This window comes from Nuphar pumila, chromosome 14, assembly GCF_984573655.1.
Source record: "Nuphar pumila chromosome 14, dmNupPumi1.hap1.1, whole genome shotgun sequence".
NCBI lineage: Eukaryota > Viridiplantae > Streptophyta > Magnoliopsida > Nymphaeales > Nymphaeaceae > Nuphar > Nuphar pumila.
Genome location: NC_143262.1, coordinates 82,027,080 through 82,053,755, shown reverse-complemented (window position 1 = coordinate 82,053,755; position 26,676 = coordinate 82,027,080). Strand labels below are relative to the sequence as shown.

The 26,676-nt window shown below is 36.4% G+C and overlaps 2 protein-coding genes across 3 annotated transcripts; both read left to right on the top strand.

Moving 5' to 3' along the window:
- The first annotated feature begins 5,299 nt into the window (after positions 1–5,299).
- On the top strand, positions 5,300–9,414 carry LOC149817121 (65-kDa microtubule-associated protein 3-like). The gene is made up of 12 exons (XM_089986550.1): positions 5,300–5,371; positions 5,466–5,672; positions 5,804–6,055; positions 6,243–6,452; positions 6,522–6,677; positions 6,774–6,933; positions 7,043–7,194; positions 7,267–7,354; positions 7,546–7,619; positions 7,728–7,802; positions 7,883–8,174; positions 8,776–9,414. Exons 1-12 carry the CDS (start codon positions 5,300–5,302, stop codon positions 9,231–9,233), a joined length of 2,196 nt encoding a protein of 731 aa, XP_089842676.1. The 3' UTR covers positions 9,234–9,414.
- A 5,413-nt stretch (positions 9,415–14,827) lies between these two features.
- Positions 14,828–26,476, top strand: LOC149817120 (ubiquitin-like domain-containing CTD phosphatase). 2 transcript variants are annotated; one of them, XM_089986547.1, is made up of 6 exons: positions 14,828–15,193; positions 22,398–22,542; positions 25,507–25,621; positions 25,701–25,764; positions 25,860–26,025; positions 26,110–26,476. In XM_089986547.1, the coding sequence occupies exons 1-6, from the start codon at positions 14,829–14,831 to the stop codon at positions 26,350–26,352; spliced, it is 1,098 nt and encodes a 365-aa protein (XP_089842673.1). In that variant the 5' UTR covers position 14,828; the 3' UTR covers positions 26,353–26,476. The 2 variants fall into 2 exon arrangements, with proteins under 2 accessions (XP_089842673.1, XP_089842675.1); XM_089986549.1 differs by having other exon boundaries at positions 14,837–15,193; positions 25,504–25,621.
- Positions 26,477–26,676: the final 200 nt, after the last annotated feature.

Here is a 26,676-nt window from a genome sequence, read left to right as displayed (position 1 = left end):
ACTAATAATTTTTTATGGATTTTGCAGTGCATTCAACAACCATTTAGAGCAAAACCTGCTTGTGGCCTACTGTGGTTCACATTAGACCACTGATGCATTTTATGCAAAAACCACAATGAGCATATCACTTATGCAATCATTCAACATGCCCTAAAATGTACATTCATGCACACAAAATTAAAATGTACATGAATAACAAATTTCATACACATATGAACACATCATGTTTTTTCTTATGCATGTCATTCAAGTATGCACATGACTATATTGATATAACATAAGCAACTTTCAAAAGTTCAAGTGTTCATAATATGCACATCTATGCTATGATATTTTCTGCACATATGTAGTGTCTCTTTTTCACACGTAATCATGTAAAGACTTTTGTGACATTCTATGATACATAAACAATCATGCAAAAGTATCCATAACAATTATATAAAACCATGCATATTAGTCCAATCATGCTTAATATACATAACATGGATATAGGCAGACGTAAATCTAAATATTCAACATACACAAATCTGTACATTTAATTTGCATAAATCTAAGCACTTATCATGTAAAAATCTGAATAGGTAACGTGTAAAATCTGAATATTTAACCATATAAAAAGCTACAATTTGAACATGTATACACCTAAAAAATTAATATGTAAAAGTCTCTACATTAACATGTATAACCTAAGCATTTGGTATGTAAAAATTTGCACATATAACATACAGAAATTTGAATTTTTTTTTAGCATATAAAAATCAGCATATGTGTCATGTAAAAACTTGAACATTTGGTCATGTAAGAAAAATCTGTACATGGGTTATATATATATATATATATATATCCTTGACACTGCTTAACCGACTGTAGTCGGTTGGGCTTAACTCTTTTAGAAGCTGCCCAGCCGAACTGTTAGTCAGCTGGGCTTGACCACATAATTTTTTTTTGTTCACGAGTCTACCTCAACTGGTGTGACACACGAGTTCTGCCCAACTGACTGCAGTCAGCTGGGCTTGACAGGGTTATACATTGCTCAGGTTTTGTTTAGAATTCAAACCAGGTTCATTTGAATCCGGGAAACGTTCTGGTGGTACTTAGTTTTAGAAAAACACTTAGAACTTAAAGGTAACTGAAGTAACCAATAAATTCTATCATAGGGTTGTTGCAATACCCTTAAAGAAAAATTAGACCACAAGGTGACTATGATAAATAGGAAAATAATTTAAACCTTAATAATGCATGCAGTAAATAGGAAGGTTTAGAACATAAGGTAAATACGATAACAGTGATGTTCAGACCCTAGCGTGAATGTGACATCAAGGGATACTAGATAATAACATGAATACAACAATAGATGCAGTAACAGGGAAAAATATTCCAGTTCATAAGGAAGAACATGTCAATAGGAAAATATTCAACTCATAAAGATGAATGTGATGCACAAGAATAAATTAAGAAATCAGAGTGACTGATAAAAATAAATATTCAGAATGCATGGTTTGAAGTGAATGCTCAATTAGCCCTGGCGTGATATAGGGTTGGGACAGACACTGGAGTTTACTTTAGAAACCCCTTCAGTAGATCGATAGACTCAAAATCCATACCCAACTCAATATAGGTTCAAGGAGGCTATTAGTTCTATGCTTGTTCAGGTCATACAATGACAAGAACAAAGAGATTTGCACAGGAACACAACATTGACCCATGCTAAATCAAATATGTATATACTTATACAATATACTCGATATCATGTATCTCAAAATATAAGTATATATATATATATATATATATTCAAATAAAAAGTCAGATTTTCCTCTTTTCTTTTTTTCTATTATTCTTTTTTCACCAAAAACATTGCATAAACCTAATCTATGTTATTTTTCTCCATTTGAATTAAGAGAAGAATTTGTACCTTTTTCGAAGCTCAAAAATGACTAAAAAAAGTTTTGGATGGCCAGAGAGGAAGAAAGCTCCTTCTCCTTCATCTTCTTTTCCTCTTCTTCTTCTCTTCCTCTCCCATGTTTCTTCTTCTCTCTCTCTCTCTCTTTCTTTAATCTCTTTTTTTTGAGTTTTTTTTATAATGGAAGAGACCCTAGAGGGTGACCCCCTCTAGGGTTTCTCATATGGGGGGCTGGAGATAGAGTTTCCATTCTATCTCCAATCCCACCTTCCTAATTTTCCTCAATTTCCTTTTTGACCCCTTTTTTTCAACTTCTTACTTCTTTATTCTTTAATACTTACCTTCTTTTTTTTTACTTTTTACCTCATGGTAAATATGAACTTTTCTAGAGGGTGACACCTCCCTCTAGAAACCCTAACTTCTCCTTATCTTACAAATTTTGAAATTTATTGATTTTAATATTAAAATAATCAATTAATAATTAACTAAAAACTTTTAGAGGGTGCCTAATCCCTCTAGGAGTCTTTTTAACATTAATTATCTTTAAATTAAATCTTTATACTGATTTTATAACTTTAATTTCATTGGATCAAGATTTTGGATCTGGATTTAGATTCAAGATCCAAATTTATATCCAAAATCTATATGGATCCTAAGTTGGATCAGATCCTAATTAATATGGGTCTTGTACTGAGTCTAGATCGATATTAACTTAGATCATATGGATCAGATCCAGTCTGATCCAATCTAGACCTGTTTCCATCGAAACATGCCTTTTTTGAAAAAATGCGATTTTTGAGTCAACCGTAACCCGAATTCAAAAAACTTAAATATCGTTGAACTAAGAATTTTGAAGCACATTTATTGATATATAATTCAAAATTTGCCTAAATTTAACTCTAATTTTGCTTGATTTAAAAGGTTAAAAATAAAAGTTTTTATCACCTTTTAATTGGCTCCGTTTAAGTCTTGTTGATAAGACCTAGGCCAAGCCCAAACTTAAATATCATAACTTAACATCGAGTGTTTTAGCGATGATTCTACAACACAACTAAATTTTTTTTAGAATTTTTAAGTCTAACATGATATAAAAATACACGATATTACATTTCCCCAGTCCAGCCCCTCACAACTGTCATCCCTAAACAAAGTCTGATTGGAGGTGGTCAGACTTTGTTTATGCAAAGGGAGTGTTTGCAGGCGACACAAATGCCATGGTGGGTTCGAGTGTTGTGGATCTTTGAGAAGATTCGTGAACACATATGTGTTGTTGTGGGTCCCCCCTTCCTCAAATGGAGGACCTCAATATAGGAATGCAAAGGTTTGGATCAGGAACAACTAAATAAATAGAGAATCAAATTAGAATAGAATCCTAAACAGCCAAAAATTGCAAAACCTTCATCCTAGATCCCACCCATTTGCATCCCTACCTAGATTTAGGCTGAAAATGCCCCGAATCTGCAGATCTCTAGTGCCATGGGGGAGCGGGTCAGGCTAGCTAGAGATTCATGGATCTCAAAGCCAGGGATGAGATCCGAGGGATTCAAAACGGGATACTTATCCGGCTCTCAGTGAGTCAACGGGACATCTACTCGTCCGGTCAGAGAAAAATCGAGAGCATTTCCGTCAATTACAAAATAATTCAAAATTGATCTTCAACGGTAACGTCGGAATCGAATGCCGAGGGGAGCGAGGAGAGAGGGAGATGACCGTTGGTGGGGCCCACCTGCACCCTCCCGTCCTTTCCATTTGAAAACTTGTGCGCTCTCTCTTTTGGAGGATTCCGTCATTTTCGAAGATTGCGATCTTGAATTCGAAGAGAGAGAGAGAGAGAGAGAGAATAGAAGGTGTCTGACCATCTATCTCTATTTGAGTGGTTACTGGTAACCCATTTCAATCCTAAATCCCCATCCTCCCCCTAAATCCCTAACCTCTCTCTCTGTCTAGCGCTCACAGCGATCCCACAGGTTACAGCGGCGGCCTCCCGCTGCTCCGCCCCTGCTCGCTACTCTACAGCGCCTGCACCTCCAGGCGGTCTGTTTTTCGCTGACAGGCGGTGGCCTCCGATCCACCCCTCGCAGGTTCTTCTCTCTGAGCCTCTGGCCTGCGGCAGCTCCGCACAGTGCCTCCAGCCATTCACCATTCAGCTGCAGCCTCTGGTTCACCCCTGGCAGGTCCTCCCTCCCTCTCTCTCTCTCGAAACCGGGTCAGGGCCTCAGGCTTGGTCTTATTCATATTCTTCTTGTGCCTTTTTTAGGGTTTAGGGTTTTTTATATTTTTTCATTAGCAATTTAGTTTTTTCAGATGAGATGAATGTTTAATTAGGCATTTAAGTGTTTCATTTTTTTCAATCAACATTAAACATAACTTGACATGCTTGATTTTAGTTAAAAACTTAAAATTTTAGGGTTTTTTTTTCAATTAGCATATATACTAATGATGTTTGTTAGGAATTAAGATTTAGTTTTTTTATTTGTTTTTTTAAATAGCATGAGTATTTAATTAGGTTTTAGGTTTTTTTGTGCTTCTTTTTTAATTATCATTTAGGTCGTTGATTTTGCTTTTTTTAATAAGATCAATATTTCATTATGTATTTCTATTTTTTTCAATCAACATTAAACATGATTCCATATGCTTTGATTTTAGTGATTTTTTTTGGGTTTTTTTTAATTAGCCTCTATATGAATGATGTTTGTTAGTATTGAGGGTTTCCAAGCCTCTCTTTTATCTGAACGGAAATCTGGCAATGAAATTGGGTGTTCTTCTAAATAACAGATCTAGGATTATCTTTTTTCTTTAGTTTTTAATTAAGAAATTTAGGCAAAAAATATGGGGATTAGTTCTCTCTATGTATAAAAGAAAATGTTAATGGGTTTGGTACATAGTTCATAGTTTCTGAAGTTCTTGAAGATGCATATTTCTTTGTCATGATTGTCATTTACTTTTATGATTCTTTTCAACGTTTATGACTTTTTCATTGCAAAAATACTAATAAGTCAGACCTCATTTAGTAGCTATTTAATTTAAACAATTGATCATATTTCCTTTTTATTATGTCAGGCAGTTTTAAATATCTATCTCTAGTTTTCGGCGTATTTCATAAATATATCTGTAGGAACAAATTTAGTCGAAATAAGAGATAAAACTAAATGTGAGCCTCCAACAAATTTATCATGCGCTTGTCTCTTATTCAAATAACAAAAAGAAAAGGGGAAATGTGAATGAGTGCATAAATGTCCTTAAGCAAGAATAATAGAAAAATGAAGGTATTCAAAATTGAGATGAAAATTTTGGTCTACAAAAATTCATTACTATAACATAACAAGTATTCTAGTGAAGTTTGTGGTGCACCCTATTAAATTGCAACTGCACTTATAGGGAGCTTCGAGAAGTTACAATATGGCGCACTTCCAAACCGATCAGCTTCTGCAAGTGGAAACAACATGCGGGTCACTACTATATGAACTTCAGGTATTCCTTAATTCTGTTAGTGTTCAAGACTTTCCTACCTTTACCCCGCCCTTCTACATTAAATGATGTACTTAATAATGCCTTCCAACTTCAGACAATATGGGATGAAGTAGGAGAAGCAGATGATGAGCGGGACAAATTGCTGCTTGAGCTTGAGCAGGAGTGTTTGGAGGTATACAGAAGAAAGGTTGATCAAGCAAATCACTCCCGAGCTCAACTACGTCAAGCTATTGCTGATTCTGAGGCGAAGCTTGCTTCAATATGTGCTTCCATGGGAGATCGACCTATGTCTCTGAGACAGGTGAGCCTGTCGACAAAACTTCTAATGTTTGTTTTTTCTTGAGCTTGATTAACCAAAAATCTTATTTGTTTGAATAGAGAACATTGTTGTTATTGTCACTAATATACCTAATATGGGTCTGATTTTTTCAGCAAGATCAGAGTGCTAGGAGCTTGAAGGAAGAGCTTAGAGCAATTCAGCCTCAACTAGAGGAGATGCAGAGGAGGAAAGACGAGAGAGTGAACCAATTTATTGATGTCTTGGGGAAAATAGAGAAGATTTCCAATGAGATCTCGAGGTCAGCACAGTATGATTCTTCCAGGATGGTTTTGGATGAAACCGATTTGTCTCTCAGAAAGCTTGAAGAATTCCATAAACACCTGCAGGTCCTTCAAAAAGAAAAGGTTAGTGCTATTTGGTGGTATTCAAAGTTCTAAAGAACGATCAAAGTATCATTCTTGACAACGATTTAGCAATATTTTGTGATTGCCAGGATGAGTTACATCCGGTCTCATACTAATTTTTATTTGAAGATATTACCTCAAACTGTGTAACAGAGTTTTGAGTTTTCTTGACGTTCTCTTTGTGCAGAGTGATAGGCTAAAACTGATTGTGGACTACACTGAAGCTCTGAATTCCCTCTGTTTGGTGCTTGGTTTAGATTTCAACCAAATGCTAAAAGATGTTCACCCTAGTTTAGATGATTCTGAGGTATCAAAAAGCATTGATGATGATACAATTGAGAGGTTTTCCAATGCCGTGGACAAATTAAGAGAGGTTAAGAAGCAGAGAATGCAAAAGGTAATTTCTGTTCCTCTCCAGCATGGATTGCCGTGTGCTTCCTGAGATCTAATATTTAAGCTGTGGCAGCTTCAAGATCTTGCTACTACAATGTTGGAGCTATGGAACTTGATGGATACACCAGTTGAGGAGCAGCAGATGTTTCAGAATGTTACCTGCAATATTGCTGCCTCAGAAGATGAAATAAATGAGCCTAGCATTCTCTCTGAAGATTTCATCAATTATGTAAGAATCATGTGACAATCACATAACTTCTTCTGTTTATTACCCTTTGTCTTACAATGTAATTGCAATGGATATTGATTTGAATTCTCGGTGCAGGTAGAGGCAGAAGTTGTGCGGTTGGAAGAGATGAAAGAGAGCAAGATGAAAGATCTTGTCCTGAAGAAGAGGGCAGAGCTTGAAGATGTATGCAGGAAGGCGCACATGGTAGCAGAACCTGATACTTCATTAGAGTATACAATGACTGCAATAGAATCAGGTATAGTTTTTACTGCGAATTGTATAGCTATATGCATTATAGTTACTCAAGTTGCTGCTTTGTCTAGTCCTTGGTAATCTGTTGATTTCTTACAGAAATCTCTGTGCAGGGGTGGTTGATCTTTCTTATGTTCTGGAGCAACTGGAGGCTCAGATTTCTAAAGCTAAAGAACAGGCATTTAGCAGGAAGGAAATTCTGGAGAAAGTAGATAAATGGATGAATGCATGTGAGGAAGAAAATTGGCTTGAAGAATATAACAGGGTGAGATTTTGATAATCCTGGAAGCTTTTTCACAAGGCACACAACAGAATCTAAAGATTTAATCTTTTGCAGGATGAGAACCGCTACAATGCTGGCAGAGGGACACATCTGACATTGAAGAGAGCAGAAAAAGCTCGTGCAACTGTCAACAAACTACCAGGTAAATCTCATAAAATGGACTTCTTGACATGAATTGAGGCAATGTTCAATGAATTGGTTTGGGATGATGTTCCTTTCTGATTTTTCGTTACATCAGAACATGCTGGCTTTTCTCCATATGTCACCTTTCATGACACAAACTAACCCAACCCATGAAATTATTGGCTTGCTTTCATATTTTGGCTGGTTCAGCAATGGTGGAGTCTTTGGTAGCGAAGACTTCATCATGGGAGAGAGAAAGAGGCACGGAGTTCACATATGATGGTGTAAGTACTTCCTTCCCTTGGAGTTCACTATGTTGGTGCGAGCATTAATTCTTATGCTTTGCCAATTCTATCTAATGGCTTTCCAACTCTGCTTCTGTGTTTTCACAGCTGCGTCTTCTGTCTTTGCTGGAAGATTACACCATACTAAGACAGGAGAAGGAGCAAGAACGTCGGAGGCAGCGGGTAGTGAGAGCTTACCTCTATCCTCAAAGTTGAATAGTACCACTTTAGGAAGCAAACCAACTAACAGTGTTTGAAAACAGGACCAGAAAAGACTTCAGGGGCAACTTATAACAGAACAAGAAACACTTTTTGGCTCCAAACCAAGTCCTTCGAAGCAGCAGAGTGCTAGAAAAGTGCCCAGAACTTCCATGGGAAGCACAAACAGAAGACTTTCTCTTGGAGGTGCATTGATGCAAATGCAATCACCCCAACTTGACTTCTCACAGTCAAAAACAACAATTCATGGACATGCAGGTTTGTCAAGGCAAATTAAGAAGGTCGATAGTTCTCATAATCAGAAAAATGGAGATAGTTTTGCTGCTCTATCTGCAGGTTAGTTTTTCGATCTGTCTCAGTCTGTGTTGAAGATGTATGGAGAATCAAGTGTGTCACCTCAGGAAGTGAGCATGCATGATTATGATCTCATTTATATCAGTCATCTTATTTGTGAAGCAATCAATTTGAAGTTCATCCCAAGTTCGATCGGACATGGGATCAGGCTCACATTGTCTAACTGCAATATGTCAAACTTGGGGAGATCTGAACAACCAACTTGGGCTCACATTGTCTAATGTTATCAATAATATTTTGACAATATCGCAAAAAAACTGGGATGTTTTTAGTCACGACTGTAAACAGCCAAAAATATCACTATATTTTAAAAATATTGAAGATATTATCATTTAAATGAAAATTTCATGATTTGTATACTTTTATATAGCTATATATCTTTGGAAAAAAGTATACTGTATATATATATATATATGTGTGTGTGTGTGTGTGTGTGTATGATACTTTTTCTCTCAAAAAATTAACCTTGCAAAACATATTTGCTGATATTTTTCTGATAAAATGTGAGAAAAAATCTATCTCTTGTGAGAATTTTGGCTGTTCTATTTTGTTGCTGTGGACTGAATCACGTATGTTTGGGCAGGGAGGAGAGGATTGGATGTTGTTGGCCTCCCATCAAGGAAGTATTCTATTTCCTCAAATGTTCAGGAAAATGAAGCATTAATGCCTGCGCAGAGAATGCCATTCTCTCCTGTATCTTCATTTTCTTCAAGATCCAATTCAACAAATCTCCTAGATGATCTCAGTGATAATAAGTTGCAGAATGTTCCAGCTAAGAGCAGTCTATACAATACACCAAGCAAAAACAGTTCTTTCACTGATGAGGAGAACATGACCCCAAAAGCCATGCCGACTCTGGTCCCTAGCACGCCAATGTCAGTGGCAGTCCCAATGCAGACTGCTGCAACGCCTGCTCCCACTACTGCGCTCGTGGATCAAGACCAGAATGTAGCACCAGAGATTGAACCTGAGATAGAATATTCATTTGAAGAAAAACGCCTCGGTTTTGTCCTTCCATATGCACCTGGTATAACTCCATAGTTGCTTAATATTGTCTTGGTTTTCTAATCATGTTGATTGTTTTGTTGTATATATTCATCAGCCAAGAGTAATTGGCTCAGTAGTAGTGTCAATAGTGTCATGTAGTTGACAGTGTTGGAACTTCATGAACAAGTAGCTTTGGACATTGTTGCTTCTGATTAGAAAAGTACCACCTTTTTTATTTGGTTTGATGAAGTTTGGTTGGTTGCAGCATGCATGGATCAACATCAGCTTATGCAAAATTTACTTTGTTATTAATTGCTAACATTATAGAAGTACTTAGCTTGAAATGGAGTGAGTTAGCATATGCTCATGAACCAAGCTCAAGTTCAGCTTGGCTTAGATCTATATGCCTTCAAGTCTGGAGTTTTTCTTTTTGATGGGCAATGCAGAAAAGCTGATCCCTCTCTCAATGCCATCAAATGCATGGAGCAGGCATACACGAAATTCAGTGGCCAATTTTATACAATCTTCTTCTTACTAAACAGTAACAGAGAAGAAAGAGAAAGTGTGTCATCTTTTATACATATCCCCAAAGCTAAAATTTGATCATGAAAGATGAATATCCTAAAGCCACGGAAGTGCCTTACGAAAGTGAGAAAATTGTGGGTGGGAAGGAAAAAGGTACAATTTTATACAATCTTCTTCCTACTAAACAGTAACAGAGAAGCAAGAGAAAGTGTGTCATCTTTTATACATATCCCCAAAGCTAAAATTTGATCATGAAAGATGAATATCCTAAAGCCGCTGAAGTGCCTTATGAAAGTGGGAAAATTGTGGGTGGGAAGGAAAAAGGTACAATTTTTCCAAATGTTCCAAACGAGAGATTTTTTCATGTAAATAAATTTTCTAACAATATAAGTCTCAAACGAGAGAATTTTTCATGTAAATAAGTTTTCTAACAATATAAGTTCGTCATATGAATTTTTTTTCAGGTAAAAATATTTTCTAGGGTTATGTTTGTTTTTGTCACAATTGTGATTGTGATTTTCAGCTATAATTCTTCAGCCTGTAACTCATCACAGATTCACAATTGTGACCGTGTCACATGGATATGACTGTAGATACGGGGACGCGGCCATTTTTATGAAGTTTTCAATACAACTTATATAGAAGGGGATACAAAACAGGAGTTAAAATGGAATATCCATGTGACGTAGCTTGTGACCAAGCTTCATGGGTGGGATTCACAGTTGTGATTCCTCAGCCTGGGATTCAACTTTCACTTTCGTGATTTATTATACAATCACAAGAATTTGAGAAAATCCCACTTTCATAAAGCATTGCAAATGTGGCCTAACCACATCAAAGTTTTTCATATGAAAATTACCCCACAATTCATTATGTTGTAGACCCACAAGTGTGTTGGGGCCTAACAATCCAAATTCATCAATTAGGTGAAAGTGCTGAAAATTTAAGCCTCTTATCTTATCTTATTTGAAGGGTGACAAAAATGCCCTCGTAGGGCAAGTAGTTTAAGAAGGTTCTGAAGGGCATTTGTGGTATGTTGAATGTTGGCTCTTGCTTGGAAACCCATTTGTACAGGTGAAGGGAGACCTCAACCTAAATGAAACTTCTCTTTTTTGGGGTTTCTTGAGGGGCAATATTCCTTTTATTATGTTTTTATGTGTAAGTTTGTGTGGGAGAAAAATTACCTATCCTACCCCATTTTGGAAAGAGCTGCTTTTGTGAGAGAAGTGAGCTTTGGTGTAACTTAACTCCAAGGGATTTAGGGGTGTCAACCGGTCCCAATTTTTTGGTACGGTATCGAGTCCGGACCCGTGTCTAATTGGACCCATCATAATATAAACCATACATGGACCCGATAAGAACTACATGAACGAGACCCGGGTCATACCTGGTAAAATACTATTTTTTATCATTTTTATGTTGAAAAATTGCGGGTCTTAGTCGGAAATCCGTTTGGGCCTGGATCTGGTATAAAATTTTATAAACTATCCGGATTCATGTATTAATCAGACCTTCAGGTCTGGACATGGGTCTTAATCAGGTCTTCTTATTTATCACCATACCGGGACCGTATAGGGTTTGGTACAGGTCGGGTCCGGGTAAACCCTACCCATTATAAAAGGGTTTGCCTACATATGTGGTCTCGAGTGGATAGGGAAATATCTCCCTACCCTGAGTTCAAGCACCTGTGTGGGCATTCTCTTCCGAAATTAAGGTGTCTTTTTGAAGGTTGAAGCACCATCGGAAAAGCGACCATAGATATGATAGACATAGTCCAGCTCAACCAGGTCTCTTACTCGGTAGGTGGTTCCTCAATTCCCCAAGAAACCACATAATTTTTTTTTTCTTTGCAGTTTGTTTTGTTTTCATTTTACATCGTTGGTGAAACCAAATTGATCTAATTCCACATTTCTAAGCAACATAAATCATAACTTGAATTGAGTTGGTATTAGGTTGATCTATACTGGCATCCATTCAAAATGAGGCACATGCCTCGGAGTTTTACGCTGCTGGCACGACGAATGTAGGTACGACAGGTGGAGCCAGCGCGACCAGGTCTTCATGCCGGGTGCAATTTCTTCGGGTTATAAATCCAAAAATTGAAGCACATGCCATATTGGTCACATTTGGTTTGAGTAATATGAAACTCCACCTATGAATATATGCTTACCATTGAAATAACATGCTATTGAGGGAGGCATTTGATTGCCACCTGATTGACGGATTCCTTGGTTTCATGTCCACAAGTATGGGATCCTGAATCAGACTAGGATCCAAATCCGATGAAGTGTAAAAATTGGGTTGTAGGCTAGCCAAATCCGAATTCAGTTTTATCTTTTTCTATCTAAATCTGAATCCGATCAAGTCAGATTCGGAAATGCCTATATCCAACTCAAATCCGACCCTTTGACATCCCTAGTTGCACATTTCTTTTGTTTCATCCTAACATGAAGATGCGTTCATATTGCTTATTCACTAAAAATCATGCTTTGGAACAAACCGATACAATAATAAACCATGATTTCTATTTCACTAACTGTTGGTGCAATATGATCTGTTATTTTTTTACTAATCTAATTACACTTCTAAACACAAAAAAATTACAATCTAATACATGTTGTCTACTACTAAACTATAGAGAATACATTTGTGAGTTCCAATTAAGCAATTTAGGAGATAAGACTGTTTATGAGCTCTCTCTCTCTCTCTCTCTATATATATATATACCTTCATATTTTATTGGATTTTTTTGTGTGTGAAACAAGCCCCATAGATATGATCTTATGTGGTTTGCTTGATAAAAATCGTGTTTTAGATCATCCATTCGGGTTGTATAAGAAATTTTCCTGGCTATAAAATTCAATTATTAACAATATTTCAAAAATTTAATATTAAGAAAATCATATTTTTTTAGTCAAAACTACTCAATCCAAAGTGCATTTCTTAGTAAATGAACCAAGTTGAATGCATTCATGAGTCAAATTGTCAAATAAAGGTGGTACCTATGAAATTCAGCTAGAGAGTACCCTACCCCAATATATATAGGGAAGAAGAACCATCCAACCAAAAGAAGGTCCAAAATCTACAACCAAACCACTCTCCTTCAATGTTCTCCAATGTTTGAGCATTTCATATGATCAAATTTTTTTGTTTTTTATAATTATTTAGTAAGAAATATGCTTTATATAAAGATTTTACAATTTTTAGTATTTTAAAAAGCACATTTAAATATAAAAAAATCATAATAAAAAACATGTTGCTTACCAAAAAAATAATAAAAGTCCAATATGTAAAGTTTGATCGATGAAAAATTCGATCTTTAGAGAAAGAATGCCGCCGAATCATAGTTGGTCGTAGGATTTTTATCGAGCGGTTCCCTTTCACTATATATATATATATATATATATATATATATATATATATATATATATAGAGAGAGAGAGAGAGAGAGAGAGAGAGAGAGAGAGTGAGTAATTTTATACTTTAGGCCATAGTTGCATAGAAACCATATTTCACCCTACTTATCTCGTTTTAGGTATACCAGTAATTGGTATTGGTACGAAACTGGTTTTAAAACAAAAAACACTACGAACCCCATTTTTTAAATGCATATAAAACTCGTTCCCTATAAATAATAGAAACGAGTTTTTTATATAAGTGAAATAAAAACCAAACTTTATTTCATCTATGATGGTGGCAATAATTGTATCTTTCTCAAACAAGTAAGACATGAGATAATAATACCTCAACCCCTTCTTACATCTTTCTTATATGTGGATCTAGCTTACTTTCATTAAGCCAATATCACACAGAACCATTAGTACCATGCTTATTCTTTTAATAAGCCCCAAGAGAATTAATTTTAATTTAATTTCATAACTAACTATCTTGTTAATAATGTCAATACAAACATGCAACCACATTCATGGTTCATATGCAATAATATCCATGACATTCTATATATACTTTTAATTAATTTCTATCATAAAAATCAATAAAATAATACAATCATTATGCATTTACATAGTCAAGGTAGGATACTCATTGATATTTATGCATGCCCAATTAATGCAATAATGAAATGCATTCAGTTAATATATATATATATGTCTAATATCTCATTTAAGTATCAATAAACATGCTGTACAAAGTAAAATACAACTAGGCATCAACACATGTTATACTGTCTAGTTTTCTCTCAATTTCATTGAGGCTACCATGAGAGGTTATTTCTTTTTCTTTAATCTAGATATGTTTTTCATACTTTGTATATTGCTTTCATGAATGAGATTTGATAAGACATTCAAGAAATCATTCTCATGCTTGCATACACTTCTCATAAATTCTTGTAAGAGGCAACTCTTATATTAGCTTGAGATTGTTTTATGCTTTTTATTATTTAGTTATTATCTTAAAATTTATTACTTTCAATATTTTGATTTTACATGTTGCTTGAGAGATGAACCATTGCTATAACCTAGTGAAATTAGGTGATTTTTTAATTTTAGTACTTTTGCTTTTCTTAGCATGTCTTTTGTCATGATATATATGATGGTATTATTTTTATAACATAAATGATGAGATATAATTTTCAGAAACTCTTATGGTCATCAAGCAAACCCGATACCAAAATCTCGTATCAATGCCTATTAGAAATTTTTTTAGATACAATGTTTCAATAAAAACATACCCAAAACTTTTGAGGGCCTTGCTTACCCGTACCAGTACCCATACCCGTCTCAGGCAACTATGCTTTAGGCAATTTTCGTTTTTAGAGAAACTTTAGGGAAATATTTGAAATGCAAAAAAAAAAAGAGAGCAGGTGGTTGATTGTAAACCCAAATGGTGACAATTACCGTCAGAGCACACTCTGATGCCGTTCATCCCAAAATACCTTCTGGTGAACTGCTTTTCAGCCGTTCATTTTGCAAATACTAGATGCGGCTCATCTAGAGCATCAACGGCTCTGAAAAAAACATGGCATCCATCTAAAAGACAGATCCCCATCTATGATATTTGGGATGCCGTTCATTGCGTGGATGAACGGCATCAGAGTGTGCTCCGACGGATTAGCCCTGACCTGATACGCACTCTTTGTAAATTACTGAAGAACATTGGGGAGCAATGAAAAGGGTGTGCGTGGTCTTTGGAGAGAGAGAGAGAGAGAGAGAGAGAGAGAGAGAGAGAGAGAGGAACCAGCAAAGTAGGAGGAGTTGGACGACGACGACGATGGCGTCGTGCTCGGGCGTTGCGGAGGAGAGTTGGGAGGAGATGACACTGTGCGTAAAGTGGAATGGCAAGGAGTACACGGTGAGGGTGTGCGCCGACGACACCGTCGGCGAGTTGAAGCGCCGCATCTGCGAGGCCACTAACGTCCTCCCTAAACGCCAGAAGATCCTCTACCCAAAGCTCGGCCCCAAGCTCTCCAACGACGCCACCATCCTCTCCACCCTTCAACTCAAACCCACCTTCAAGATGACCATGATCGGGTGAGCTCCCCTCTCTCTGTCGTGTTCACATTTAAAGCATTTGGTTGGATTCTATCAGTGTTATTGGTTGGTCGGTGGGTTTCATGGTGTTTGTTGTTAGTTTTTGTGCAATTGTACTGTAGTGAGATCTAAAGCATTTGGTTGGATCAGTGTCATTGGATGGTTGGTGAGTTTCGTGGTGTTTGTTATTAGTTTTTTTGTCAATTGTGCTGTAGTGAGACTAATCTTAACTACCCATTTTTCTTTTCACTATTCATGGATACCCATGTTCTCTTTTTAATGCCCTGTTCATTCTTATTAAGGAGAAAAGCTTTTTGGGACAATATGGTATCTGCATAAAAATCTTCCACTTTTCGATACAATTGTCTCCATCTCTTATGTTTCGATCTTGGCAGATTACAGTACCACACCATCTATCTGTCGGTTCGTTTAGGACTTGTGATCGTATCTATTGTATCTACTTGATTGTGGTCATGAATATGTTTGAACTTAGCAATTGCTATCCTGAAAAGTGAGATGACCCTGCTATCCTCATTATTCTTACTAGAAATATAGAAAGGGAGTCCCTTATACGGTATACCCTTTTCAGCTTGGATTTGGAACTTGTAAGCCCTTCTTCATTGGTACGGATCAAGGATTCTCTTCCATTAGGGTTGCAGACATCCACAATATGTCGTTGCCAATATCTAGTTATTTATAAAAAAAGCCATTCCAGCAATATCAGTATCCATATAGTACACCCCATATCAAGGTGTATCGTATGATTCAGTCCTATGTCGTATGATACACACGATACGGGAAGTCTTGTATCGTAACATATCATACGATACTTACAAGACTGATTTATACTTTCAACTGGTGCCAAAATCTATGTTAGAACACAACATTTAGTTGTTCTATCATCACTTTATACTTCTTTGGTCTTTATGGGCTGCATGACATGTAGCAAGCTCTCTATTTAAGAACTTTCACACATGAAAGCATTGAAATGTGAACTTTATAGTGACCAATTTATAATTCCAAGAGTTGATCTGTTAAAGCACCTGATATCCAATTATCATGAGGTTGTATGAGTTCAATGTCTTGTATGACCTCAAAAGTCTAAAAGGACAAGCTGCAGTTGACTTTTTGGCTTAACATCGATTCCAGGCAACTTTACTACCGAAATCTCTTAGGATAAGTAGGAATCCCAATTCTAAGTCATGACCCTGTTTGGATGTTAGAATTTTCTGTAAAATCATAATGATATAAGTATGACATTGTTTAGATGTAAGATTTCTTTTGCAAATTTTGAGATAATATTAGTATATTTTGTTATTGCTTTATAAGTTGTCTTTTGGATGAAAAAATCAATGTTTTTTCTAGGTTTGTAATGTGTGATACAGTATGCATAAATTACTCAACAAGCTTGTCCAAAGTAAGTTTATTAAGATGTTTTTTAAATATTTTGTGCTTGTAGAAAAGATTTTCTAATAGAATGATATGGTTCTTGATAGTGTACTTTTTTCTTCTTCAAAGATTTCTTCTTATCTCCAATAACTTTTTAATATTTCATATGATTGCACATATCGCTTCCGATTCGCTTCTTGAATCCTCTAAAAATTTGGAATCACTGTTTCCTAATTCTATTTCTCGTACTGCTTCTAGTATTCGATTCCCATTTTGGCAACTATAGTTTGACCTACTTAGCTGTAGAAGCATTGATGATTGGCATTTAATCCCTGTGATATCTTTTTCATGACTGAGCATCTAGGAATGATGGACCTGGGGTATTTGTCATGTATGTTACCACTGACAATTCCATGATAAGCACATGTTTACTCTCCTTATTATATTCCAACAATGAGGCTGAAACTCCATGCTGCCTTTTAGTTATCAATTATGTAGCTCATGGAAGCAGGACTTGAGATCTTTGTTTGATCATAATTTGTAACAAGAATGAGCTTTATAAATTTCACTTAACCTGCTATCAGTTGCAAGTAAAGGAACCATGGCAACCTCAGACAAGGTCAGACTCACATTTCAATGTTTCTCCCATATACTATGGAGTGTTAAGTCTTTCAGGTTAATCATGCCCCTGGCTCTTCCTTTACTCTTCTGTGCTGTCAGTAAGGAGCGTTGTGCTTAGCATGTGAGTGATAACCAGGGTGTGGTTTTGTCTACTTGTCCGCTTGGGGTGTCATGCATCACTAATAGCTGCTCTTTTCATTTAGATCATCAGTTATGCTTGATAAATCGAAATGATTTTCCCCTGTTAGTTTTATTTGGATAGGCTTTCTAATTCTTGTCTAATGAGGTATGCTTTTTGCTGCTAGCATTCATTGAATAATGAGCTGGAGTGCCAAAATGTGGAAAATTTTTTAGTGGCAGGGCAAGTGTTGCAAGCATTAGTGGCATGGTGGCAATTGTCAAAGAGTGGAAAGTGCCAAGGGTGCTTAGAAGTATGAAAAGTGACAATAGTGCTGAAAACGTTTCAAGTGCCAAATAGTGGCAAAAAGCATGTATGCACTAACAAATGAAAAAGGTGACAAGTGTTAAGAAGACTGTCAAGTGCAAAGAGTGGAGAGTTGAAGAGCAGAAAGGAAGTATAGGAATCAAAGTGTCAGTGAATAATGTATTCAAAACCAAATAAGTATTTGGCATTTAGAACATAGAGTCAGGAAGAAGATTTAGCTTTAGAGACACAAATACCTTCCTGTGAAGGGGAAACTTAGCCTAGTTAGGCTTGTATGATGAATCTTTCCCTGTTATCTGATATCTTCATGCAAAATTCTCAAGAAAATTTAATTAAGACACGTAAGGTCATTTAGGTCCTTGTAAAATGGAAAAAGAAGACTGAAAGGTATAATCTCTTTGAGGCAAGTCAAATTACCTGGGAGGTTTTGGGTGCTGGACGTGCGAAAGTCTAACAAATAAACCTTTCTTGTCTAAATGATGGTGAATCTTCTACCTTGAAGATGGCTGGTGGGTTTGTTTCTCAAAGGCGAAGTATGATCTGGAAAGAGCTCATACAATTGGGACCAAAAAAAATTTCTGTCTGAAAGTTATCTTTGTGAAAGACCCCTGGATAGGGATGAAACCCCTTTCAAGAATATTCTGTTCTCTTTTTGCCATTACAAGGGATAATGATTGATGGATGGCTGAATTCTGCTTGAAGGATGGAGTTTTATAAGTTACTGTTTGAAGGAAACCTTCAGGGATGGAACTTAATGATTTGGTTGCAACCTTTTGGGGCTATTGGCTGTTGATGCAGTTGAATCCATATAGGTCCTAAGAGTGTATCTTCACTCGAACCATGATGTAGATTTCTCTTGGATCCTAAGTTACCTTTATCCTAAAAAAACTCTTTTGGGGAAAGGTTCCAATCCCTAGAGCCAAGGTTTTATCCTAGATAGTATAGATGGATAGACCATTAATAGAGCTGAACTTGGCTACTTGGTGGTGTATGATGTGTTGTAAAAAGCGTTGAGGCGTAGCGAGGCGCTCCACCAAAATATGAGGCGAGGCGTAAGCCTCGAAGCGTAAAGCATAAGCCTCAATTTTTTTTTTCAAAACTTAAAAAAACTATAAAAAATATCTAAAATTATAAATAAATAAAAAAATCTTTATTGATGAAGCAACAACCAACAGGAAATAAAAAATCTCAAATAAATACTGAAAAAATATGAGATTAACATGTAAAAGTAACATTAATGCAGCGAAATTGAAAACATAATCGTAAATCTGGTTCTAACAGAATATTTGCAACAAAATTGAAAAATCTAGTTTTTCTCAAGAAAATATCAATAAAATATAGGTATATATAAAATTTAAATTGTAGGGCATTTTAAAACGCACACCAAAAGTTTTGGCCATAATAAAAAGCTTCACGATAACAACAGAAATGGGAGCAATAAGGTGTTACTTTAACATTAAAAAATAGTTAGAAAGAATCACAACCATGAAAATATTTAAAAATAAACTTCAAGCATAAAAATATTTAATTACAATATCCTGAAACTCTAATACATTATAAAAACAGAAAAAAATTTAAAAAAAAACAGAAAAAATTTAAAAAAGCTAAACATCATATATCTGTGCATGAACTATAACATTTTCTCAATTAGAATAGTTGAATGCATCGTATGAAAACAAAGAGAGACAAAATCCATCACATGCCATCACAAAAATGAGAAAAAAACAGAGAGGGGTGGAAAAAAAAAACAAAAATGAAAAAAGAGAGAGGGGCGACTGTATCACGCGAGAGAGAATGTTGTATCACGCGAGAGACGAGAGAAGAGCTAAGAAGAAGAAGAGGAGAACGAGAGAAAAAAAACCCTACATGTTTCAGGGCTCCACCATGCGAGAGAGAATGTTGTGAGCTTGTGAGAGCCGTGAGGGAGAGATGGCTGCCGTGAGAGAAGGCTGTGAGAAAAAAAACAGAGATAGGGGGTGAGAAAAAAAATAAAAGAACGTGAGGGAGTCGGTAGGGCTTTGTTTAAGCCCTAATTTTTGGTCGAATGAGGGTTTTGACCCTCATTTGACCAAATAAATTAAGGAGTGTACGCCTCATTTTGAGACACGCCTCACCTCGAGGCATGTGCCTCAAGGCTTATGAGGTGCACGCCTCGAGGGTTTTGTGCTTTACACATGCGCCTCAAGGCATGAAGCCCCTTGCCTTGAGGCGAGGCGTACTTTTCGCGCCTTGAGGCGTGTTTTTAATAACACTGGTTGTAATAAAGAAGAATTGACTTCACATTTTGTTTCATGCATTTTCTTCCAGAAACTGAGTAGGTTGGCTCGACTGAGCTGGATAGTTCAGGGAGAGCTTCGACGGAAGTTTGCTTTCCTTGTGACCACAATTCCATGCTAGCCCATTTCATCATGAAGGACTCTCTTTTCGGGGAGAGTGTGATGGACTCGTTTCTTCATGACCAATTCACTGACCTCACCATTATCGGTCCCCTTTCCATAAGAGAAGCCTAATATTAGGAAGTTTTGACGAAAGCTTAATTTCTCTTCGAAAGTTCATTTTGCAAACACCTCCTCTTTAGGGAAGAGAGGAGTAATTTCTATTTCCCATTTTTGAATCTTCTTCTTTGGGGAAAGGAGAAGAAAATTTCTGTCATGGATGCGTTGAGTCGTGATTCAAATGCTCGCTTCCACAAAGAATTTCAAGAAAATTTTGCCAATTTGTCATTAAATATTTGTTGATTTCAAAAATCTTTATTGCACAAAAACATTACCTCAAAATACCTTCAGTATTACTTCCGAAAGGTCAAAGCTTTCCCGAAAAAGGATTCAAAATTCAAGATGTTTCTATTGGCCAACCAAAAGGATGAAGAATAAATCTTTGATATGGCCAGCAAAGAAAATTCAATGTTATAGCAAAGCCATAAGTGATCGGTATTGATCGTAGTCAATGACACATTTTTAAAGATCATTCTTGGAAAATAAGGCAGTTAAAATATCCTGGGAGACACAGAAAAATCTATTAAATTTCTATATCTCCTCAATCGTTTAAGCTGCAATTAAATATCTACAAAAGGGATCTCTCAATTGTCGTCAAGTTGAAGACGAATTATGTGAGTTAGACCCCCGGGGCCAAAGAAGATTTGGATCATCTCCAAGATGAAGGAGTTTGTGACGGATCCTTCCAGGGAAAGTTCAGATCACCGTCAAGATGAAGGTGACTGCGATGAGCCTCACGATAAACCCTAAAGGATATTTAATTTCTGCTATCATCAACAGATTTCCAACCAAAGAGCCAATAACCATCAATATAATCCCTGAGAGAAAAGAAGGATCGGAACATCTCTGAGATGAAGGAGTTTGTGACATACCGATGTTTCATTCAGGCACAAAGCAATAAGGAGATTGTGCCTATTTCTAAGTTGGTAGTTTAGCTGGCTAGAGTATAATGACAAATTTTGATGGGAAATTCATTAGGATCCTTTTTCTGCACCGGGTAATTCTATCTGTCACTCTGTTATATGCACATGATTGTTGGCTGGGCACAAAGTAAGCATGGATAGGGGCATCAAGAATCAGAGCTCTTGAGAGGATCTGTATTTTTCCTTTTAGCTTGTTCTGCTTTGATGATTCATTATCACCTACTGTTGTTTTCCTTCTATATTTACACTGATTTTCTTTTCCTCCCAAAGAAAATCATGGCATTCAACTTTTAAATTTAACCAGATAGAGCTGCAGTTATGCTTATATATGAGCTTATATTTTTTTTTGGTTTCATGCAGAGTTACCGGAAGTGCCTAGGCATATGGGGAAGCGCGCTTCCCCAAAGGGCATTTTGGAAGCGCGAAATGTCGCGCTTCCGAAACGCGCAGGGAAGCGTTTCGCTTCTCTCTTTTTTTCATTTTTAATTTTTTCCTCTTTTTTCGCTTTCCCCTCGCTTTCGGTTCGTTTCCTAGGTCGCTTCCGAGACGGTTCGTGATTCGCTTCTAAGTTGTCCCACGCTTCCCGCTTCCTAAATTTTTTAAAGTGCCTCACTTCCCGTATCGCTTTCCGCTCCCGCTTCCTCGACTGACAACCATGGTTTCATGTGAAGCGCTTCCATGTTGATTTGGTACCATTACATGATGACTCAAAATCATACAGAAAAGTTGAGGCGAATGTTTTAGGGTTTCAGCATTAGCCCAATGCAGAAACAAAACATGGATTTGAAGATGTTTAAGAACAGATGAAATGTGAATTTACCTCTGTCGTGAACTTAACACCTGTTTGATTTGGCATATTCATTTAAGAAATCATATGCTTATAAAATAAGGTTGTTGATGTACCCATTGAAAGACGTTGGGGAGGATGAATAACAATGATGGAGAAGTGAGCAGGAGAATAATATTAGAATGAATGAAAGAGCAGTCTCAAGCTCATAGTGATGTCAAGATGCCTGCTAGTATGTGATGAAATGCAGGGATTAACCATAAATTGAAAGGGAGAAATAGATTTGCATTAGGACAGAGGGATTTGGCAGATGTAATTTTCAGAAGCCCATAAACCAATAAGATGAATATTGAATACACATTATGATGTCTGTGTGTGCTTGTGCGTACCTGTTACATGCATGGAGATTTATGTCATATGGCCTTTGGAGATGGGCCAAATGGTATTTCTCATGTTGTTGGATGCATAACTGTTTGTTGTTTGTATTCCATTGAATTTGGATATGAACTTTCCGACTTGCAGAGCCCTAACATTGATTTTCCAGTACTGTGGAAGATGAAATTATTGTTGACCAAGTCGATGACCCAGAAATCATTGATGATTTTGAACTCGTTCAAGATGATGTAACTGACATTAAAGACAAAGAGGTCAACAAGCAGAAACTGCGGCGACGAATTAGTCAATACAAGGTTCTTTTCAATATCTATTGTCTTCTTTACATTTCGTATTATCTGCTGACTTGGTGTGTGGATATTATGCTATTTTATCCTATTGAGAAAAATATTATGTTATTTTGGTATTTGAAGTTCCTTTCTAGAGATAATGCAGTTCAAGTTTAGACTAATCATATTTTTTGAATGTTAAGTTTGCAGATATTAATGGATTTGTTTTGGTAGCCATTTGTAGTTTGTAAAAATAATTTTCCACCCTTGGCTGCTTTCTATTGCTTGTGTCTCATGTAGCTATTTGAAGAAGCTGAAGCTTTTGTGAAATCTTCTGGTTGTTACTCATTCCTTTTATTTCCACAATTTTTAATTAATCATATTTGCAATAATTATCTCTTTTTCTAGCTCAAATCATGTCATACCCAGCAAATTCTACATCTTGGTCATGTATATTGCTTACTTTTTAACTTAAACATAATCAAAGGACAAATTGCCATAGGACATCTTGGGCATGCATTTAGTTTTCACTGCTGCCTAGATAATAATGGATATAACATTTAGCTAAGTTCCATTCAAGTTAACCAGTTTAGGATCACAAATTTTCATAAATATTCAATGCTTAAAAATTGTATGTTTTCTTCGGAAAAACATCATTCAGGTGTCTATTCCTAGCAAATCAACCATGTTAAACACATCTACAGGGTCAAATTTGTGAAAAAAGTTTTGGAAATACCCAGTTCACATGGTCACTTCACATATTCGTATCACTCCATATATAAGATGTCCAAACCCAAGAACCTACATGCCTGGAATGATGTTATACTCCAGTGTTTGTCTGCTCGGGCCTGACCTTGGACTCGGAATGTCCCTCCAAATCAATGCTCACCTAGAGTCCTTTTACTACCAATTGTTCTTATCAGCAGCGAAACATTGGGTGGCTTAAATTTTCTGGAGTGCATGCATGCCTCTTTTATAATCAGAATCTGTACCTTCTAGATATTGCACATTTTCAGTGACACCTCTGCATAGTAACTTCGGCTTATTAGCTAGACTGGGATTCTAGCCGTCTAGTCTAGTCTTTTGTGGTTTGTATGAGCCTATGAGGCAACGTCTTATCACTCACAATTTATCATGCGCCTGTGTTTTTAATTTTCTCCATTTTAGCATATTCCTTTTCATTTCTTCCATATAAAAAAAGTGCACACACATATTTATGTATGTATGTATGTGTGCATGTATAATGACTCCAAATAAATAGCTCTTTCTGCTTTTGCATTTGCATTTGCATTTAGATCCTCAAATATGTCCAGGTAGCTCTTCCTATCCTTGTTATGCTCAATGAAATTAGTGTCAAATCTAATGATATAATTTGGAAAATTGGCTACACGTTAATATATTGATGGAAATTGATCAATTTGTCTGTTATCAATCACCTTCTAGATTTATTTATGATGACATTTCTGACCCTTATTTCTAAGTTGTCTTTTTAACCTATTATTTCTTATCTTTTTTTCTTATTCTTTATATTTTTTCAAATTTTAAAACTTCTGATATTTTCCCAAGAAAAAACTCTTTGAAAAAAAACTGAGACTATGCATACCAATTATACTATCTTACCTTTCTCTCTTTCCCACATAATGACACATGTCATTCATTTGATGCAAATTGCAAACATTTGCTTTATACCATTTTGATGTAAAACAAGGCTTTGCACCATCACAATACTTACTGTAAATTTTTTTAGTGCATGATGTACCGACTTTGTGCCATTTGAGAATTTTGTCATCAAAGCCCACACTCATTTGAACATGGTCTAAGAGCAGCAGCTTGTAGATTTTGAAAGACTCCTTACATTTACTACACCATTGCTTTACTATAGTTGCGCTCAAGGTTTGACTTCTCATTGCATGGTAAGAAGGTACTTCATGATTGGGCTTAATAGCACCAATCATTTCTTGGAATTGGGAACAAACTGTCATGTTAAATGATATACAATTTTAGAACCCCCCCCCCCCCCATCTGTTATCGATATATCTTCAATCATATGCTTAGAAGCGATGGTATACTCAGTATGAATCTAAAACCTTGGGATTGTTTTAGACAAGAAATAATTAGCAACTCCTTGCTTAGCATATTCTTTCCATATTGCCTCTTGTCTTCCTACTACAAACCTTGCATATCGTCTCCCTTAGAAAATTCCATTTTGGATCATTGGACAAGTGTAATGCGAGATTTTTAGCTAAAAAAGGAAAAAATCAGGCAAAGGGTTTCAATCATTTCGATACCTTTGCTCCTGTAGTGCGGATCACTTCTATACAGATGTTAAGTAGAAGTGAAGAGCCACTCTTTCTATAGTGAGTAGTGGCGTTTACTAAGTCAGTCAAGCTCTAAGGGGCAATCGTCTGTCATAGAGATAGATGCGCCTTCGGCTTGGTAATGGGGAGGCAGTAGAAGCAGTGAGTTGACCTTTGAGTGACGGCTTGAATTATGGTTGACTTGCTTTCTTGTGTGGAGTCAGTGGAACTCTTGGATGGAAATTCAAGTCCGGGTTATCAAGAAGAAGAGGCAAACACTAGTGAGTCCAATTCACTGAAAAGAGAATTAGCAGATTATTAAGGAAATAGGTTTTCCATGAGTGACAGATCCAATCCCAGCTTTCCATCTCTCTTTGTATATATATATACCTGAAAAATAAAAAGGAAACTTTGGCTCTGCCACTGTTCCTCCATGTTTCTATATACAAAAGCTGCTTGTTTTGGGTATTGTGTTTGCACCATTTCATGCATTTGTTTCACTTGTTTTTTGTTCCTACATTTGCATCATATAAATCATATATATGCAACATTCTTTGTAATCAACTTAGTCATGTTTAAAGATTGTAAGTGTACAAAATATTAGGCATGAAAAGATTGAGTAGAATTTGATTGTGCTGCAATCTAGTTCCCTTCTTGCTAAGATGAAACAGGATCATTGATTTGGGTAAAGCAGATTGAACTTCTTAATCCATGCCGTGAAGGGAAGAAGCTGCTTGTTTTGGATATTGACTACACCTTGTTTGATCACCGCTCCACAGCAGAGAATCCCCTAGAGTTGATGAGGCCTTGTTAGTATCATTTCCAGTTTCTCCTGTTACCTTCTGTAGTTTCCTTCACTTTGTCATTCCTATCCTTTTCCTTTGTCAGATCTCCATGAATTCTTGTCTGCTGTTTACTCTGAGTATGACATCATCATATGGTCTGCAACTAGGTAAAATAGTCTTTTCTTTTCAATTAGTTTTCCTTTTACAATGTGTTTATAGCAACAATAGGTTTTGCTCCTGGCATTCTTATCCTCTTTTTCAGTATGAGGTGGGTTGAGCTCAAGATGGGGCAGCTTGGCGTGCTCAATAATTCAAACTACAAAATTACAGCACTTCTTGATCACCTGGCGATGATCACTGTTCTGTCTGATTCACATGGTATCTTTGATTGCAAACCCCTTGGGCTGATATGGGCTCTCTTTCCAGAGGTACTCTATGTAAGATTGTTTCTGTTAAATCCTAACTTGCACATGATGTCCTTTTTATCTACTGACAAACTGTATTTCTTGCAGTATTACAATTCGAAAAACACCATAATGTTTGATGATCTCAGGAGAAATTTCGTTATGAATCCACAAAATGGACTTGTGATTAAGCCTTTCAGGAAAGCGCATCTAAACCGTAAGAGTGACGATGAGCTAGTGAGGCTTACCCAGTATCTGCTTGCAATAGCAGACCTTGAAGATTTGAGCCAACTTGATCATGGTAAGTGGGAATCTTTCACAGAGAAGAACAAAAGACAAAGACATGGATGAGCAGCATATCAGAATTATCTGGGTAAAGAAGAAAATAATAATGCGTGGATGATTACTTCAGCCACTTATTGACAGTATGTAATCTAAATACTTATTTGGGTGATTAATTCAAAATTGTATAAAACTTTGTACTGTTACAGATAAGTAGGAATTATTTTGATATGCTTGCCATCGTTCAACCTCTAGGAAAAGTAGAAAAAAGGAGACCACTACTTCCCCCTGATTGGGTGAAGGGAACAGAGGCAATTATATGAGTAATGGTTGCCAGTGGGAAATTGTCCAATTATTAGCTACCGTCATCAATACTGTACTATCTAGTAAGTC

Excerpts from the sequence above, each read along its gene's own strand:
- LOC149817121 (XM_089986550.1), top strand. The coding sequence starts at position 5,300 with ATGGCGCACTTCCAAACCGATCAGCTTCTGCAAGTGGAAACAACATGC. Across the intron at positions 6,934-7,042 it reads AATGACTGCAATAGAATCAG|GGGTGGTTGATCTTTCTTAT; the intron begins GTATAGTTTTTA and ends ATCTCTGTGCAG. Across the intron at positions 7,195-7,266 it reads GGCTTGAAGAATATAACAGG|GATGAGAACCGCTACAATGC; the intron begins GTGAGATTTTGA and ends AATCTTTTGCAG.
- LOC149817120 (XM_089986547.1), top strand. The coding sequence starts at position 14,829 with ATGAAAAGGGTGTGCGTGGTCTTTGGAGAGAGAGAGAGAGAGAGAGAG. Across the intron at positions 22,543-25,506 it reads GACGAATTAGTCAATACAAG|ATTGAACTTCTTAATCCATG; the intron begins GTTCTTTTCAAT and ends TGGGTAAAGCAG. Across the intron at positions 26,026-26,109 it reads TATGGGCTCTCTTTCCAGAG|TATTACAATTCGAAAAACAC; the intron begins GTACTCTATGTA and ends TATTTCTTGCAG.